General features: G+C 40.9%; 1 protein-coding gene across 5 annotated transcripts in view; it reads left to right on the top strand.

Moving 5' to 3' along the window:
* The window catches only part of TRIP12 (thyroid hormone receptor interactor 12), a 151896-nt gene extending 134863 nt beyond the window's left edge, over positions 1 to 17033 (top strand). For all 5 annotated transcript variants that reach the window (XM_084639182.1, XM_084639181.1, XM_084639183.1 and 2 more), the window contains 5 exons: positions 2683 to 2847; positions 10884 to 10997; positions 13212 to 13306; positions 13592 to 13695; positions 14816 to 17033. In XM_084639182.1, coding sequence (XP_084495308.1) covers positions 2683 to 2847; positions 10884 to 10997; positions 13212 to 13306; positions 13592 to 13695; positions 14816 to 15012 — 675 coding nt within the window. In that variant the 3' untranslated portion in view covers positions 15013 to 17033. The remainder of the gene's footprint in view (positions 1 to 2682; positions 2848 to 10883; positions 10998 to 13211; positions 13307 to 13591; positions 13696 to 14815) is intronic.
* The last annotated feature ends 1823 nt before the right edge of the window (positions 17034 to 18856 follow it).

The following is an 18856-nucleotide window of genomic DNA, read 5'->3' on the forward strand; positions in this document are numbered from 1 at the left end:
CATTACAGCCTTTCAGTTACACTCCCCCCTCCCCCACATTAAGGGATTTTCAGTCTTTACTCACCCGACTACTCCAAGGATTAACCTTTTGTCCAACCTTTTGTCCAAGAGCCAACTCCACCATGGGGCCTTAAGACATCATTTCTCATAACCATCATCTTGGCCAGAAGGATAGGTAAACTAGAAGGTCCTCTGTCTGCTCCACTGTATACAGTGTTCTGTGTGAGTGATAAGGTGACATTACGTCCCCATCCTTGCTTTCTACTTAAAGTTGCATCCATTTCACATTAAGCAGGATGTTCATTTACTGGTGTCTTGCTCCAAGCCTTGCTTCTTAGAGAGGAAGCCAGTTTCCACACGCTTGATATAAGAGCTCTTGCCTTTTACCTCAACAGGAATAATCTCTTCAGGGCTTCTCTCAGACTCTATTTCCATCATGGAAAGAATGAAAGACCACCCAAAAACTGTCTGAGTTTTGGGATGCATCTTGACTTGTAATGATGCCTTGAAGGTACGTCCTCCACCTTTTGGTGACGACCATTCCATCAGATTTCCGTGTACCTCTGTGGCCTTACTGAAGAACATATCGACCTCAGGCAATGAAGTGAGCTGTAGCTCATGAAAGCTTATGCTCAAATAAATCTGTTTAGCCTCTAAGGTGCCACATGTCCTCCTTATATCTATCTCAGACACTTACAAGGCCACCAGCTGGTTTTTGGTGTACACATTTTCCCAGCACTGTGCTATCATGCATGCTTCTAGAGCAGATGCAGTCTTTGTTGATATCAGATGTGACGTGTATATCTCTCTTTTTAGGTGTATGCTTAATAGTGCCTCAAGGGGAAAAGCTGTTAAACAAGCATCACCATCTCTGTGCCACATGTCAGAAAGTACATGAGCCAGTAATACTGTAGTAGTGTTTTGATACTTCCAGAGATAAGTTAACAAGCCATTTTTCTTTTGCACAGTAGTGCATGGCCTTTATTTTAAAGGTGTCAATAAAATTAATGCTAGCAAAACCTACTAGTGATGGAGTTGTAGTTTAAGAAACCTGTAGTCATTTAGCCTTAGTCTGCTTGTGTTATGAGCGAGAGGGGTGATTCTCAGCTCTCCTGCACATATGCTAGCTCTCATCTGGGCTGGTATGCTAAAAATAGTAGCACAGCCACAGGAGAGCAGCATGGGCTATTCTCCTCAAGTATAAACCCACCTCAGCCTCATGGTACTTGGACAGCTAGCCTGTGCTGCAGTTGTGGTAGATGCCATTATTTTTAGCATGATAGCTCAGATGAGACAAAGTTCCAGTTTGTCTGTGTGATCTTGGAATCACACATCTATCTTATAGGATAGACATATGCTTAAATAACAGATTTAAAGGTGAACTGAAGCGCTTCCTGCACTGCTTTAGATGTTAGTGATACCATCAATTGTTGAAAGAAACTCAGGAGAGTGCACTTGGGTCTAGTCAAATAAATAAAGGTGGAAATGACTTGCAGCTGTGATGTCTTGTTTCAAAATGTGTAGGTCTATGCACATTCTGTTAACTTAAAATTTTAAACAGTTTTTACTAATTTAAAACTTGTTTAGTTCACTTTAAAGGATTTTTTTACACCAGGACTTCCTTATCTTTTGCAAGAAAACTCCCTATTAAGCTTTGAGTACCCAAAATGCTAAGCTTTTATTGGGCCACTTAGTTAAGTTTTCCTTGTAATGCAGCAAAGGCTCCTCCTGTGTTCCTTGTGAAACTCTTTATGGAAACCCATAGTGTGATCTGTTAATTTGCAGATTTATGGAAATATTCATATTCAGTTTTGTTTGCACATGTCCTTCACAATATGTGTATTCTTAGACTTCTGTGGATTTCTTCACTATCAACTGTAAATATCAACAATATTCTATTGAGGAGAATTGTGGTAGACTTTTCACATGTGTACTCATTTTTAGAATCTACGAACTTACCTATTCCTCACATTTTGAAAGGTTTCTTTAAAAAACATACTTTGATGCCACTTAATTGCCAATAAGTTGGCAGCAAATTTGTTCCCCAATTCACAATAGCAGCTAGTAGTCATTTTGACTACTGAGTTATGATCATGTATTGCCATGCACATGAGAACTTACTATTAGATGCAGAAGTTTGTCTCTTCTCTCCCCCATTTAATTTCCCAACAGTAAAAAGATTGAAAATAGTATGTATTTTAGTATAGTATGTATGCAGTATTATAGCTCTCATTTACTGTAACAAAATCTCATCAGAAAATCAATGTAATTCTTGGTGTTTAAGTTGATGGCTTCTACTCTTTTAGGCTCAGTTTTTTAGTCTGTGTTAAAACAAAGCCCTGGTTTGTTTTGTTTTTTCACACCAACCTTTACTAGCTGTCTGATTCTGCTTTGAAGTAAAGTAACTCCAGAAACATCAGCAAAACTATGCTTGTTCACAGTCAAGGCAGATGTTATTGACTACCTTGATTAGTTAACTTGTTTTATATACATTAAAAGTTAAGATTAAAGGGGAACAAAAAGTACTGTAATCTGTAGCTGATCTGTTTCAATAACTGGTCTGCAATGAGTATTGTGTATTTAGTAACCAATATTACATGTGTTAGAATGCTAAATAATTTGTTGATAAACTAATGTAAGTGACTGAATTATTCACTGGCTTTCATTTTCAATTTTTTTTAGACCAAAGAAAGTTTACAGTATGCATTGGAGACCCTCAATATGAATGGCTGCTCAGTGGAAGATCTAGGGCTGGATTTCACATTACCTGGGTTTCCCAATATAGAGCTGAAAAAAGGGGGAAAAGATATGCCTGTCACCATCCACAATTTAGAAGAGTATCTCAGAGTACGTAAAAGCAAAGCTGTAATTTTTTTAATCACATAACTCTCTTCCTGTCTTATAGTTAGTTCAAAGTAGTTTATTTTAAGATGCTTCTCTTTTGCAAATTGGTCATAGCAGTAGTACTTTTCAGCTGGTTGCTTCTGTTTGTCTGAAGGCCCTGGTAAGAAATTAGAACAAATACTTTGAGTCTTTGTAATATACAACTTGACTGTAGAAGAATCTGTTCCTTAAGGTTTCAGAAAACTTATTTTGTATCCATGGCAAATGTAGTCCTAAATGGCATGATTTTTCACTGGGAGCCGTGGGTTCTTAGCACCTCTGAAAACAAAGCCAGAAATTACTGGGCCAAGTATTGAACCAATACTTTGGACTAGTAGTGCAAAACACTGCTACACAAGATTATGGGCTTCTGAAATGACTTTGGGACTCTACCTCTGCAAGCCAGACGGTATGTGGAAGGTGAGAGTCTTCAGAATTCTGCTTGAATCACTTTTTTGTCCACCCTAGCAACTGGTTTTATAAAATCTTGAGTGCTATTTTTCTTGACACCTTTAACTTATGTCTTTGTTCACTTCAGAACTCGCTTCCACAAAATATTCCAGATGGTAATAAATGGTAGTAGATCAGGGCTGGCCAAACTTTTTGGCCTGAGGGCCACATCTGGGTGGGGGAAACTGCTTGCAGGGCCATGAATGTAGGGCTGGGGCAGGGGTTTGGGATGCGGGAGGGAGTGCAGTGTGCAGGAAAGGGCCCAGGGCAAGGGGTTGGGGCAAAGGAGGGGCGTGGGATGTATGAGGGGGCTCAGGGAAGGGGATTGGGATATAGGAGGGGGTGCACAGTGCAGGATGGGGCTCAAGGCAATGGTGCATGGGGGGTTTGGCAGGGGCTAAGGGCAGGGGTGCAGAGTATGGCATGGGGCTGGGGTGCAGGCAGGGGGCTCAGGGCAGGGAGTTGGGGTGCAGAAGGGGTTCAGCTCCTGCCCGGTGCCGCTTACCTGGAGCAACTCCAGGGTGGCAGCAGCGCGCACTGGGGCCAGGGCAGGCTCCCTGCCTGCCCTGGCCCCAGCCCCGTGCCTCTCCAGGAAGCGGCTGGCCCTGCAGTCCCTGGCTCCGCACACTGTCCTTGCCTGTGGGTACTTCCCCCAAAGCTGCTATTGGCCACGGTTCCCTGTTTCCGGCCAATGGGAGCTTCGGGGGAGGTACCCACAAGCAAGGGCAGTGCTCTCAGCAAGGGCAATGCTCTCAGGGGCCGCAGGGACATGGTGCTGGCCATGGTGCTCTCAGGGGCCGCAGTTGACATGGTGCTGGCCACTTCCGGGAGACGCGCGGGGCCCGCAACACCACGGGGGTGGCAATTCCACGGGCCAGATCCAAAGCCCTGGGGGGCCGGATCTGGCCCGCAGGCCATGGTTTGCCCACCCCTGTAGTAGATAGAACGCCCCCAATTTCCTACTGCACAAACCAAAGTAAACTTGCAACTTTTAATAAGCAAGATCATAAATGCTGTGGTGATCAGTTTCCAGCACTTAGAAAATTTAGTACTGGGACTTCTGCCTGATCATGTAAGTAGTCAAGTTTTCTGCTCCCATACATTTTGAGTCTGAGTGCTTTGGCCATATGCATGCCACCCCATGTATTTGAGTTCAGATTCTTTTAATCAGCAGTGTCCCACTGAGGGCTGCACTTGTATCCCAAGTGTCCTCATGCCTCACATAGATGGTGAAGCAACACTAACTGCTCCTCAGTTCCTTCTCACCACTCATGACTCAGTCACAACCCTGCAGTCTGAGCCTTTTTGCTCACTGTGTGCCTTATCACTCTGTGTAAATAGGAGTTCTTCTAGCGATTCCATATGTCCACTCCACTCTAATTTTATGTGTGCCTTATGCACAGTTTTCAGAGAATGTTTTCCTTCACATTAGGGTGGCTTGAGCGCCCTTTGCCGTTGCACACCACTGCATGGCGGTATAGGAGGATGAAACTGCCCCCAGCTCCTTCTTACTGCCAGTGCAGGTTGTTGCAGCACTTTCAGTCTTTCTATCACAGGTTTATTTCCCTCATTCTTTGTATACAGCTTGTTTGTTTAGTAGTGGTTAGATACAGAGTATAGTTAATCTTAGTGATAGGTTTCAACATTTAGGTCCCTTTTAGGCCAAATTTGATTATCTAGACCAGAACTGGAGCCATGTCTTGCTCTCCAGGGTTTAAGTCCTGCTGGTTGAGTGCCAGGCTGATGCCAGTCAGTGACCATATCCCAGCTGTCTAAATTGTTTGGAGTGCCACATCAGTGACGAGCGTCGCATTTGTAGAGGGTTTAAGCCTCACTCTCTAGAAAAGAGCAGCGAGACTTAAGTGTCTCCTTTACGGAGATGGCACTTCGCCTCCATTGGAGCAGTCATGTTCAGAGCAAACTCCAAAAGTAGCACCATCAGTACAGAATGCATCTCCCAAGATGTCTTTAGCACCGCATTCTATGTCTCTGATAGTGAAGAGATGTAGACCTCATTCAGCAAGACCTTTGGTACTGGGGCCATCTAGAAGCAAGGACGCCAGGGGGGACTCTGAAGGGAAGTGTTCCCCAAGAGTTCCTCTGCTAAAAAGGGGCTCATAGACTCCAGAACCTATACCAGGTCAGTCACAGCTGACCCCTGAAGTCGCTATACAAAGACACTAAACTCAGGACACAATTCTGGTACTGACAACGCCAAAGATGTATGCTTCCTCCAGAGAACTGCTTGATCTTCTGGTACTGGTATCTCCTGTGGTACAGGAAGGGTTTTGGCTGGTACCAGAAACTAGTTCCCACACTAGCTCTGCAACAGCATGCAGTACCTAAAGAGGCCAGTACATTTCAGGGGAAAGCCTGGTACCACCATCCCCAAGTTTGGCTTTACCGGTCTCCTGTCCACACAGATTCTGCTCCACCGCTATTGCAGGACTTTGAGCCATCTTCATTGGATTTGTAACTGGGGTCTCGTGTCACATACTAAAGGGGAAGCTTATCCTCTATCAGTATGGTCCATGGATTTCACAGCAGTCTCAGCACTGGCCACATTGCAAGGGGCAATGGCCTGTGCAACCATGGGGCCCACCACTACATCAATGGCTTTTATAGACAGAGTTGGTTTGCCTCCCTTCACCTTTGAGTTGACTTTCAAGGGTGCACAAGATCATCAGCGCCACAGACAACATTCTCAGATGCCCAGGACAGGTACCAAGCAGCTGCAGGTTACTCAAACAGTTCCTCCACCATCAGAGGCAGATTAGTCATTGCCTCAGTGACCTAGTGCATGGTCTTCCTCAAGACCATATGAGGCTGTAGAGATGAGCGATTCACCACCACTGGAGGATTACAGGCTTATCAATAACTTCTTAAGAGTGGCTTTGGTGCTAAACATTCAAGTAGAAGAGATCTGTGAGAAATCCAACAAGCTAGTGGACATGTTAGCCTCTCTGGGGCCCTCCAGAATGGCACTACTGACTGAGCAATTGTGGAGCCACTCAAAACACTTTGGCAGACCCCTTCTTCCATATGGCTAAATGGACAGAGGGGAAATACTAGTCCCTCCTAAGGGTTTAGAATAACTCTGTACTCTCACCTGCCCCCAAGCTCTTTGGTGGTGGCAGCTGTTAATGAGCGTAAGAGATAGGGCACCAAGTGTTGACGCCAAAGGATAGTAAAGAATCAGAGGCTGGATTTGTTTGGTTATAAACCTTTTATTTGTCGGGAGACCTACAACTTAGAATTGCGAATCAGCAAGTTCTCCTAAGTTGCTACAATTTCTCCCTATGGGAAAACATCCTGAAGTTTAAATATGAGGCTACTGGAGGACTTCATTCTGATGGTAGAGGAGGGTAAGTGGTGGCTTGGACTCAGCAGCTCAGTCCATGGTATCTGTTCTATGAGGAGGTGCTCATAAATGCAGTCTCCCTGCTGAAATACAGCAGACCATCCTAGACTTGTTCTTTGAGGGTCCTCTCATCTTTTTGGAAAAGATGCACAATAGGCTACATAGCCTAAAAGATTCCAGAGCAACGCTGAAGTCACTTGGAATCTTTACACCAGCAACAAAGAGGAAGCAGTTCCGGCCCCAGCAGGCTCACAGAGCTTTATACCTCATCCCCAAGACCTGCTGAGAAGAAAGGGCAGGAATTACAGGCAGTGACCATCTTCCTCCCTCCCTCTGCAACAGTAGGTTCCTCTCAACTAGCAGTCCAGTCCAAGCATGCATTTTGATACAAGTAACTACAAGTGCATCTGTTCCTATCCATATCTTTGCCAGTCATCTATCCCACTTCCTTTGTGTTTGGACTCCTATCATATGGGAATGGAGAGTCCTAAGCCCAGTGGACCTAGGGTATTTTCTTCAATTTGTTTCTATCCCTTCTTTCCACCACCCTTCCCTGACCCTCTTTAGGGACCACTCTCACAAGATGGCTCTTGGAGCTCCAGTCTCTCCTTCTAGTAGGTGCTACAGAGGATGTTCCTCTGTTCTTTTTTTTTTTTTTTTTTTTTGCAGGGGAGGGGGTGTTATTCCCAAAGCAAAAGGTGGTCTCAGACGTATTTTGGATCTAAGAGTTAAACAAGTACCTGAAGAAAATAAAGTTTTTTGTATTCCCTGGAATAGGGCGATTAGTATGTTGCCCTTGACTTGAAGGATGCTTACATCCATATAGTGATCTGTCTGGATCACTGGAAGTTTCTCAGGTTCATAGTGAATGGAATCCACTATCAATTCACAGTACTTCCGTTCTATTTAACAGCAGCCCCTTGCATTTTCACAAAGTATATGGAGCCAGTAGATGCATATCTGTGGAGATTGCCCGGATGACTGGCTGGTGAGAGGCTGGTCTGAGTATCAAGTACTGTCCAACATGACCATCATTCATTCCAGCTTCACTGCTCTGGAGCTGTTACTCAGTCTGGCTGAAACAATTCTAAAACCTCCACAAATAAAAGTTTATTGGAGCATTCTTGGGTGCTATGGAAGCCGGTGCATTTCTGCCCCAGTCAAGGTTCCAGATGCTCCGAGATCTGATCTTGGATCCCAAAGCACATCCCATTACCACAGTGTACCCTTGCCTCAGACTTCTGGGGCACATAGCAGCATGGCAGCATGTACCTACGTAATACAGCATGCCAGAGTACACCTCAGAAGGCTTCAAGGAGGGTTAGCGTCAGTGAATGCCCCCTATCAACATCTAGACAGTGTTTTACATTCCAGAGGTAACTTGGTCCTCTTTGGACTGGGGGACAAACTTTCAAACATTTATATGGGAGTTCCTTTTGTGTCTTCGCAACCAATGTTCATGTTGGTCACAGATGCTTCGTTCCTTGGTTGCGGGGCATGCATCAAAACCCTGCAAACTCAAGGGCTGTGGTCTTCCGAGGATCTGAGGACTCTCATAAATGTTAGGGAGCTATGAGCTATCTGTCTAACCTGTTACTGTGCAGAAAAAAATCTTAGTGTTTAATGGACAGCACTGCGACTATGTTCTGTGTAAACTGACAGGGAAGAGTGCATTCATCCCAACTCTGCCAGGAGGCAGTTCTGCTTTGGGAGTTCTGCATAACCAACTCCATTTACCTCAAAGCTGCTTACCTCCAAGGAGAGCAGAACATATTGGCAGGTCACCTAAGCAGATCAGTCTCTGCTCACCACAAATGGTCACTACATCTGCACATGGCCAGGTCTGTCTTTCAGCTGTGGGTGACTCCCCAAGTGGACCTGTTTGCAACAGAAAATGCTATCTGTTCTGCTCCCGGGAGGTGGGAGGCAGTGTCACAGCTCAGGTTTGTTGGTTGATGCGTTGATGCTATCATTGTGCCAACTCCCTGCTTTGCTTGCCGTTCCTCTGATCCCATTACTACCCAGAGTTCTGAAGACATTCAGGAAGTGCTTCTGAATCGCAGAAAGCCTTCAATAGGAATACTTACCTGGCCAAATGAGAGAGACATTTCTGTTGAGAAAAGATAGAAAAATGTTTCCCAATGCAGGCATCCATTACCCACATTTTCAATTATCTATTGCACCTAAAACATCAAGGTCTGACAGTTCCAATAAAATATATTTGGCAGTGATTTCAGCATTTTATTCTCCGGTGCATAATTGCTTTTTTTCTAACCCTATAACTATTAGATTTCTAAAGGGGTTGGACAAGTTATACCCTCAGGTGCATCAACCTGTTTCTCCAGGGGATCTCAACCAGGTACTAACAAAAAGTAATGGGACCTCCCTTTGAATCTCCCACAACTCATCGTCTGTGCAACCTCTCTATGAAAGTGACGTTTCTGGTTGTGAAAATCTCAGCAATGAGATTTGGCTGAATTGAGAGACTTGCTTTCAGAGTCTCCTTATACGGTTTTCCATAAGGATAACTTACCTCCATTCTCACCTAAAATTCCTAACAAAGGTGGCCTGCAATTTCCACATTAACCAGGTAATTTTTGTGCCAACATTTTACCCAAAGCCTTACATTCTTACAGATGAGCAGAAGCTTCATTCATTGGATGTGAGGAGAGCATTAGTATTCTACTGGACCACACTAGGTCCTTTAGGTCCTCAGTGGAGTTGCAGATTGTGTGAAAGGTAAACTGGTTTTCACTCAGAGGATTTCCTCTTGTATTCATTTGTGCTATGAATTAGCTAATGACTTGCCGCCACCCAGAGTATTGGCTCATTTGACTAGAGTGCAAGCAACTTCAGTGGCTTTCCCAGTACAAGGACCTATTTGAGATATTTGCAAAGCGGCAACCTGGTCATCAGTTCTCACATTTGCTGCCCATTATGCCATTTCCTGTCAGTCGAGGAGTTTCTGACAGGCTGTTCTACAATCGCTGTTGGGGTAGAGCCTGCCTCCATGTTAATCTACTTGTGAGTAACCAACAGTGGAATGGACATGTGCAATCACTTGGGGGGTAGGGGGTGTTACCTGCCTTTCTGTAACTGTTGTTCTTTGAGGTATGTTGCACATGTCCATTCTACAGCCCACCCCACTTCTAGTCTTCCCCTACCTCCCACTTTTAAGAGATTTTTTTCCCCCTCTTCTTTGTATTTACTTTCTCTGAAGTCCAATAAACTGTTAAACCTTGTGGGATAATTGGGAGTAAAATTCTCCCAGGTTACTCTTCTCATATTAACATTCACATTATAAAACCAACCAATGCATATCTAGCAGGAAAAAATATTCAGTAGAATAAGGATTTCTATTTCAGAAATTTCCAGAAGGATACATTTCAACATAATGCTATTTCATGAGGAAAAAATAACTAACTTTATCTAGATTTTGATGATAGATTGTAGGTGTTGTGCCATTCAATATGTTTTGACCATAGGAAATATGACTTATACAACTTTTTTTAATGTACCTTCTTTAATAACCCAAGCTTAGCTGAGCACTTTAAATGCTTAATAAATATTTACCTCAATTTTGGGGGAATATTATACATGGTATTCTAGCTGCATAATGTATTTCAAATGGATTTTTAGTAAGATTTGAATAGGAGTCGTGTGTCTGATTTCGGAAGCAGGAGAACATCTGTTTGTTAGCGTGACAAGTACATCTGGCAGACTTACTCTTGTTCAAGATGATGTATCCAATTTCTATTAAACTAGTTAAGAACAAATTCCCTGTTTAAAATGTCTCATTATTTGCATATTGGGGGTGAGGTGGAAGGATTATACAGGTCAATATTTTACTATCCAGTTGGTTTTTAAACATATGCCATAGCCAAATTTCAGTTAGATTTAGAGTGACATATCCGTCTCTGGAGGAAGTTGTTTTCCCTTTCTAGGTACAACTGTGTTGCATTGGTACAACAAATATGCTGGTGTTGGGCTGGTGAGAGGTGACCGAAGTGGTGCAACATTGTACAGCACCAATCAGGCTCAGGTTCACACATCTTTATATGGACATGTGGTTATGTTGCTGATTCTTTTGCCAAGTCATCATATCCTTTGTGTAACTCCACTGTTGAATATTCACATAGCTTCTCATAGCCTGTTCACTTATTGTAGTTTTTTCTTCTTTATTTTACAGCTGGTTATATTCTGGGCACTAAATGAAGGTGTTTCCAGACAATTTGACTCTTTCAGAGATGGATTTGAATCAGTCTTCCCCCTCAGTCATCTTCAGTACTTCTATCCTGAAGAGGTTGGTAGATGTGAATTTATAACTGATATCAATCAGTTACGTAGATTAATATTAATCTACATTCTTAACCCCATATTTAGTTATGGGCAGGTTATTGTGTAATTCTCTCTCACAAATAGGGCAATATATTTCTGAAACTCATGTACCAAGACAATTCAGTGAGTTTTAAACTATGTACTTAATTTGTACATAGAGAGACTTCTGTATTTAATAGTAGTTCTAATTCGTATTTCTGGTAGTGGATTTTATTTTCTGCAGTATCAAATTTAGTATATTGTAACTCTTTTTTTCCCCAAAGAAAGTAATACATCCACCCTAAATGCAAATTTCTTGATTCACATATTCCCAGTGTATTGGAGGTCACTAGAGGAATCAAGAAGCTTCATAACTATTTATTATTATATTGTGGTAGCAACTACTGGTTGTAGACATGGACCAGGACCCCATTGTGCTAGATGCTGTACACAAACAGAACAAAGACTTTCCCTGTCCCCGTCCGCAAACCTCTTATAACGAAGTGTAAGAGAAGAGACAGCGGGTAGTTATAGTTGGATGCAGGAGCACAAGGAAACAATGAAAGAGTACTGATCAGCATGGTAGGTAATGGACACAGCACACCTGCTGCCTAATCATTGTGAAGGTTTTTGTAGGCAATGGAGGGACTTGAAGGATGGCAATGAGGTAGATTTGTGGCCGTTTATAGGGAGAGTCTTCCAATGGCTAGGGGCAGCAGGGGAGATGGCACATAGGTGCTTGTTTAAAAATGTAACGTGGGTAATGGAGCCTGGCATTGTTGACGGACTAGAGGCAGGAGTTGACATTTTGACAGTGTACCGTGAGATGATGGGTACGTTTGGGATAGGCTGTAAAGGGTCTTGAAAATGAAAACAAGCAGCTTATTTTGATGCAGTGGAGAAGGGTGGGGAGCCAGTTGGGGGACTGAGAGTGTTCTTCAAAAAAGAACTAGATAAGTTCATGGAGGATAGGTCCATCAATGGCCATTTGCCAGGATGGGCAGGTCCCTAGCCTCTGTTTGCCAGAAGCTGGGAATGGGCGACAGGGGATGGATCACTTAATGATTACCTGTTCTGTTTGTTCCCTCTGGGGCACCTGGCATTGGCCACTGTTGGAAGACAGGATACAGGGCTAGATGGACCTTTGGTCTGATCAGTATGGTCGTTCTTATCGGGTGACAGAAAAAACAGGTAGGGGAATGATCTTTGCAGCAGCATTTGGAATGGATATATGTGAGGCAAGCTTGCAGTTGTCAACATACTCTCTTTCTTTCTGGAGTTGTAGTAATTGCAGTGAGAGCCCGGATTAGCATTTTAGATGTGTGGATGGACAGGAAAACCCATATCTTAAATAGGTTTTCTCTTTCTACATATACCGTTACCTCTAAGTTTCATGGAAAAAAATGGCAAAGGAGCTTGGCTGAATTGCTGCATTTTAATTTTCCTATTGATGCTTTGCATGGTGATGTGTAGTTCCTTTAAAGTTGAGACATGTAGGTACTGCTTCTAATTTTTTTTCTATATTTCTTAATGTGATAGTGCTTTTACATAGAAATATCACCTACTGGCCAAAGTTCAACTCTGCTCAGCTATCGACAGCATCACACTGTGTCACTTGCCATTGGGAAGGGAGATTCTCCCACTATTACGGTTTTGTCCTTTCCTCTTTATGCAGTGCTGTATTTTGTTCTTCTGTTGGTGGGCACCAGTATGAAGTGGTACAGATTATCTTTTGAGATGCATTTTAAGTTGTTGGCAGCAGTCCCCTCCTGTTTAAAAGTCTCTGATCAGGAGTGCACCTGCAATGGGAGGGAAAGAAGGGTGAGAGAGAAGCGGTCTGTTTCCCTGAAATTAGTTGTATAAGACTCATAAAAAAGGTTGAGCGAGAAGTGCCCAAATGTCATTGAATTAGCCTGGCTAATGCCCACAGCGTGAGAGACAAGTTTGGACTGTTTCTAACTACAGGAAGAAATGCAGCCCACTAGTAGCAGGAGGTCTGGAAATGTCCGGATCCAATAAATGAAGCTTTATTGGGATGGGGCTATTAAAGTCAAATGAGCTCTGTAGTATTGCAGAATTCAGCAGAAGTAACTTTCCTGAATGTTGTTCCAGAAAATAGATTCATGTTGTAATCCGCATGCACAGTCTTCGTTCTGTGTCCGCATGAGGACAAAACTGTTCTCTCTGCTTAAATTTATAGTTGGATCAGCTCCTGTGTGGCAGTAAAACAGACACTTGGGATGCAAAGACATTAATGGAATGCTGTAGGCCAGATCATGGTTATACACATGACAGGTAATATGGATTTGATACTAGGATACCAAATGTTGAAAATTGTGCATTTGATTAATCTTAAAATAAACAAAATACCTTTCATAGTTGCTGTACATGAAATGATGCAACACCTCTTACACATTTTGGGAAGAAACTGAGATATTTGTTCATAAAAATAGCATTTATAATGCATGTAGTCTGAGCATGGAACCATGCTCATTAATGCTGTGATATAATAGTTTTTTATTCTTTTGCTTACAATATATATTTTTAAAATAAACAGCTGTTTTTGTTTTCTCTTTTTAGTCGAGCTGTGAAGTACCTGTTTGAAATTCTTAGTAGTCTTGATAGCGAGCAACAAAGATTATTTCTCCAGTTTGTGACCGGTAGCCCTAGACTGCCAGTAGGAGGTGGGTTAATTTAGTAGATATTGCCATCATGTCTGCACTCTCGTGTATAATCAGCACAGCTAATGCATTTGTGAATCATTCAAAACCGTTTCTGTTCTTCACTTCAGTAGTTACCTATAATCTGCATATATCATTTTCAAAACTTGAAATGTTAGTTAACAAAGAAGTTTGGAGTGCTATAAGCTAGTTATAATAGTTCACATTTTTGAAGTTTGCATAAATAAAATGTCTTGAATAGTAACATTAATAAAGATTTTGCTTGAATAACTTTACAAGATAGAGACGACAGATAATGTACAATATTTCATAGCTGATATCAGTGTTAGCAGATATCGTGCTACATGACACAGAATAGTCCACATTAAAACAAATTGTTACTCTTTTGGGGGAAAAGCAGTTCAGTGTTCATGGTTATGTTAACCATGAGACAACTTGTAATAAGTTACGGCGGGCCAAATAATAAAATGGCAGTGTTTTTCCTTACAGGAAGCACAGTCACTAAGACTTCCTGTCAAGAAATGAGACTATATTTGTAGAAACATTGATTCTGAATCCTAAAATGCAAAAGAGGGTATAAAAAGAAGATGCTATTTTTTGAAGGAAAAGGAATAAAGGGGAAAAAATGAGAGAATATTTGATGCCCTTGTTCGGAATCTGCCTCCTGATATTGAATATGTTCATGGTTATGCAGGTGTATATTTTAAAAAATACCTTTTGCCAGCTTCCTTAACTGACTGACTGCTTTGTATATAAAAATGACATCTTTATGAATATACTTCAGCCCTGCTTACATCTTTTAGTTTTCATGTATAGATTGCAGTAGTGTGCTAGTGCTGAAGAACCAAAAAGTGAAAGGGACCTGTCTAGTTTGAGTCTTCACGGTAACTAGAAAGCAAAAATTCGTTGGCATAAATTGAAAGTACGTCTAGCTTTTTACTTTCCATTTAAGGTTGTGGTAATGTGGAAATATTCTTAAGCAAAGGTTGAAGAGTCATAATTTAGAATGCCAATTGTGCTGAATTACTGTCAGTTTCATAGTAGGTTAAACACTGTTTCTTAAGAAAAGTAATTCTCCTATTATGTTCAGAGAAATACAGTGGATCTTTTCTTCTCCTTTCAGGCTTTCGAAGTTTGAATCCTCCACTGACAATTGTACGCAAGACATTTGAGTCTACAGAAAATCCAGATGACTTCTTGCCCTCAGTAATGACTTGTGTGAATTATCTCAAATTGCCGGACTATTCAAGTATTGAGATAATGCGTGAAAAACTCTTGATAGCTGCAAGAGAAGGGCAGCAGTCATTCCATCTTTCCTGATCACAATGAAAAATGCAATGTCTGCCTGTTACAGCAGAGAGAAAATCATGATTCTTTTCTAAATGTATCACCTGAGTCAAGGAAACGTGTTACGCCTTCTTGTTGTAGAAAAACGGCTTGCAGATTATAAACAAAGACACTTGGTTGATATTCATTAAAGGCCCAATGGACTTAAAGTGATCAGGCCCTAAAAAGTTGTTGTGACAAGGTTTCTTTAGCAAGTTCTTGTTTAAATTATCATTTATTTGATGAGTGAAGTTTTTAACTTGCTTTGCTGTGTGAAATTTAAAAAAGGGATGTTTTTCCAGGCTGGAACAATAAATGTCGCTGTGCAGTTTAATATCGGGCTGTGTGTATCCATCTAGCTAAGTCTGCAGTTTTTTCCTCCAAAGACAAGTTTTGTACATAAGTACAGAAATTAAAATACACATGTATTTGACAAATCTAGTTTAGTAGACTAGTTCTGTGTCCCTTCACATGCCTCTGATTTTTCCCTTCCTCTTGTATTGTCTGATGTGCAATTCACTTGGTTCTTTTTTGTGTGCAACACTCAACAATTGTTACATTTTGGTTCGCATGGGCATTTATTGCTCCATGTTTTCTCTCAAATTAAGATATAATTTAAATTTTACTGAATTAAAAATATATATTGTCAATATAATTCAGCCTTTGTAATTAGGTAGAGCTTAGTTTTAACGTAGTAGTAGGATATATTGGCTACAGTCTTTACCAGATGACACTCTAGAACTGTTTACACAGTGATTCAGGCAACAAAAGCCTCTTACCCAGAGGCTGGGAAGAATTTCTTTCTTTTGTGTAGTTGAAAAATCAACAGATTGGGCTGGCCATTATTTATTATTATAAGGCCAGCACATTTCAAATTGATGTATAGTTTTTTAAAAGACAAATTAGCAGTTTTATTCCCTGTTCAAGTAAACAAAAATTTCTTATTCTTGACTTAAGTTCATGTTTACTTTTCTAGCCTCCCTCTTTGCCCCCCAGTGCTAGCTTGGAACAAACAGTTCAGCCTTTGTCTTTTGACACAGATAAAGCACCTGTAAGCAATGCTCTGTCCAACTGTTTTATGTGCTGATTTCTCAAATCTGCAATAATTTACTTCATCAGGTTAATGTTTTTACCTGAATATAAATAAAAAAGTTTGCTTCACCTTTTTGTTCATAGTTTTGTACTGTATGCATAAGTTCAATTGTGTAAATTATTTCAACACAAGTAAATCATCTTAAATCTCCTTGGCTAACTGCCCACATGTTGTGGATGATTTACTATTAAAAGAGGAGTTTGTAAGATCTGATATTTAACTTAGATAATGGTGGATAAAGAGGAAGGAAAAAATTTCCTTTCTATGGGTTCAAAAACAAATGGACTATTCCAAACATTCCTGAGATGCACATGCTATAGTTCATCTCTATGAAAATCTGATAAATAGCTAATTACTTTATTCAACTTTGAGAAATCAAAATTAATTTTTCAGTGCATAGCAATTGTTGAAAACTCTGGTTAATCAGTTAAAATTTCCCCTAAACGAATAATTTTTTTTATTTAGCTGAAGAACTTGTACTTTGAAAAAATGTATTTCAATACATGTAACTGACATTCTTTACCGTGAACATTCACAGAATTACATGTGGTTGCTCATACCAGGTGCCACAGAACTGTAATGCGAACTTGTCATGAGCAGTCGAATGTGAAATCATTGCACAAAGAATCTGATAACTGAGCAGTTTAACTATCCTATTAAAACTGAATGAAGGCGCTTCACACTGTACATATAATATTGGTAGTGCAGAATGTGGCAAAGATTTCATAAAAGTTAAAGGCAGTGTTTAAAATATGGACTGGTGTTTAAAATTGTTCTGAAAACTTGATCAAACTGAGCACAAAGATGCGTGTTTATAGTGTGTGGATAGCAACTTGTTCATTTTTTAAGGTTCTATATTTTAAAAAAAACTGACTTGTGTAAAAATCTAATATTTTGTATTAAAATATCATCTGTATTGATATTTTTTTACCCACGTTGTCTCCCTACAGAATCTGGCTTTCATTGACTTGAGAAGTTTTCAAATTTGAAAAAGAGCCATTGTATGATAGTTGAAAGTCCATTACAGTCTGGTCCTGTGCAATCTGGTGACTGTTCAATGGCCTATGTAAAAACAAGATGTCGGTGGTCTCGGTCCATTTGCTTGTGGATGAACATTCACTTCACAAAATTAATCCGAGTTTAGCATTGATTGATATTTTGTCAGTTTCAGCGGATCGACCATGGATTGATTGGGCTTCGAAACGGAACTGACTTTAGCCCTGTAGATTTGTTCCAGGGCAGTATTGAGGCACATAGGCAAGGCAGTGTGGGAAAGTCTGCATTGCCTGTGACTGTGCTATATCTCTGTTGTGGATAAACTGAAGACTGTAGTTTCTGTGATGGGTAGCGCCTTTCACAAGCACTAAATTTTAAACATATCTCTAAGATTACTTCAGAGAATTATGGGGTGGTAGATTATGTGCTGGGGTTAACTCTTTTCAGAAACAGTGGGTTCAAAGAAGGGGTAATTCACACTAGAATTTAATTTGGTGGACACATCCTAATCCCTGATGGATATTTGTCCACGTCATACAATTCAATACAATAAACAATCTGCTCAGCAGTTAAGCCCCTAGCAGTGTGGCTATAGTTCAAGAGTAAAGTTCTTTGCAATCTGAGAAATTTAGGCCTTATTTACCTGGTTAAATTGTACTGGTTTTATACATGTATAACCCCTTCCCCCACACACAATCTGTGTGAATACTCTTATTCTGGCTATTTTTTATTTAGTTTAAACCCCTTTTCACACCACATACTAAACTGAAAAAAGGCAGACTTATTCTGGTATAAGTTTCTGTAGAGGATTTTACACCTGTAACTAGATCTGTTTTTTAAATTAACACCTTAGGTTACACCAGGTAGATAAGGCCTTAGAAATCCTGCCAACCCTAGTGCTTGTCAAAGACATTAGTCTTTCACATTCTGATCTCTAAAATAACTCCATTTATAAGCAATTTTTTATAATAAACTTGCATTGTAGCTTTTAAAACTTTCCCATAAAGCATATACAGATAACATAAAAAGGGTAAACGTAAAAAGTAATGCATAGTGGAAAATTTTAACTCATTACATTTAAAGGTTTTCTTCATATACAGATTGCTCACTTAAGTTTAATTTCTTATCCCTTTGGGTGTTCAGTGCCTGCTTTAATAAATAAATTGTAAAACTCTGGGCTGGTCTACACTAGGCAATTTACATCAGCATAGCTACATAAAAAATCCACCTGCCTGACAGATGTAACTATGCCACCTAACCCCCAGTGTAGACAGTGCTTGTGTTAACCTAGCTACTGCCTCTTCAGGGAGGTGTTCGAAGTACAGTGATGGGAGAACCCCTCCCGCCACTGTACTAAGTGTCTACACTGAAGTACTACAGCAATGCAGCTGCAGTGTTTTAAGTGTAGACATACCCTAAGAACAGATGCCTAACATCAGTGGTCACCTTGGGTTTTTTGTTACTTCATTCCTCATTGTTATCTTGTATGTCATCCACTCAGACTGTGAGCTCTTAAGAGTATAGTCCTTGTTCATATGCTTGCATGTGAAATGCACTTCTCCATCATTAGTTCTCCCCTAGTGAAGACATTTCAGCTGTTCCTCTCTTCCTGCAGATACAGGAGGCAGTTTAGACTTGTCCACAGTTCTAGGCTTCAGTCACACACTGTCCACCCCCAATCATATTGTCTTCACCTATTTAAACAGACTGGCAGATTAGTCTTCCTGCCTTTCTTGTTACCATCCCAGC

The sequence above is a fragment of the Lepidochelys olivacea genome (genome assembly GCF_965140295.1).
Source record: "Lepidochelys olivacea isolate rLepOli2 genome assembly, chromosome: 9".
Lineage (NCBI taxonomy): Eukaryota > Metazoa > Chordata > Testudines > Cheloniidae > Lepidochelys > Lepidochelys olivacea.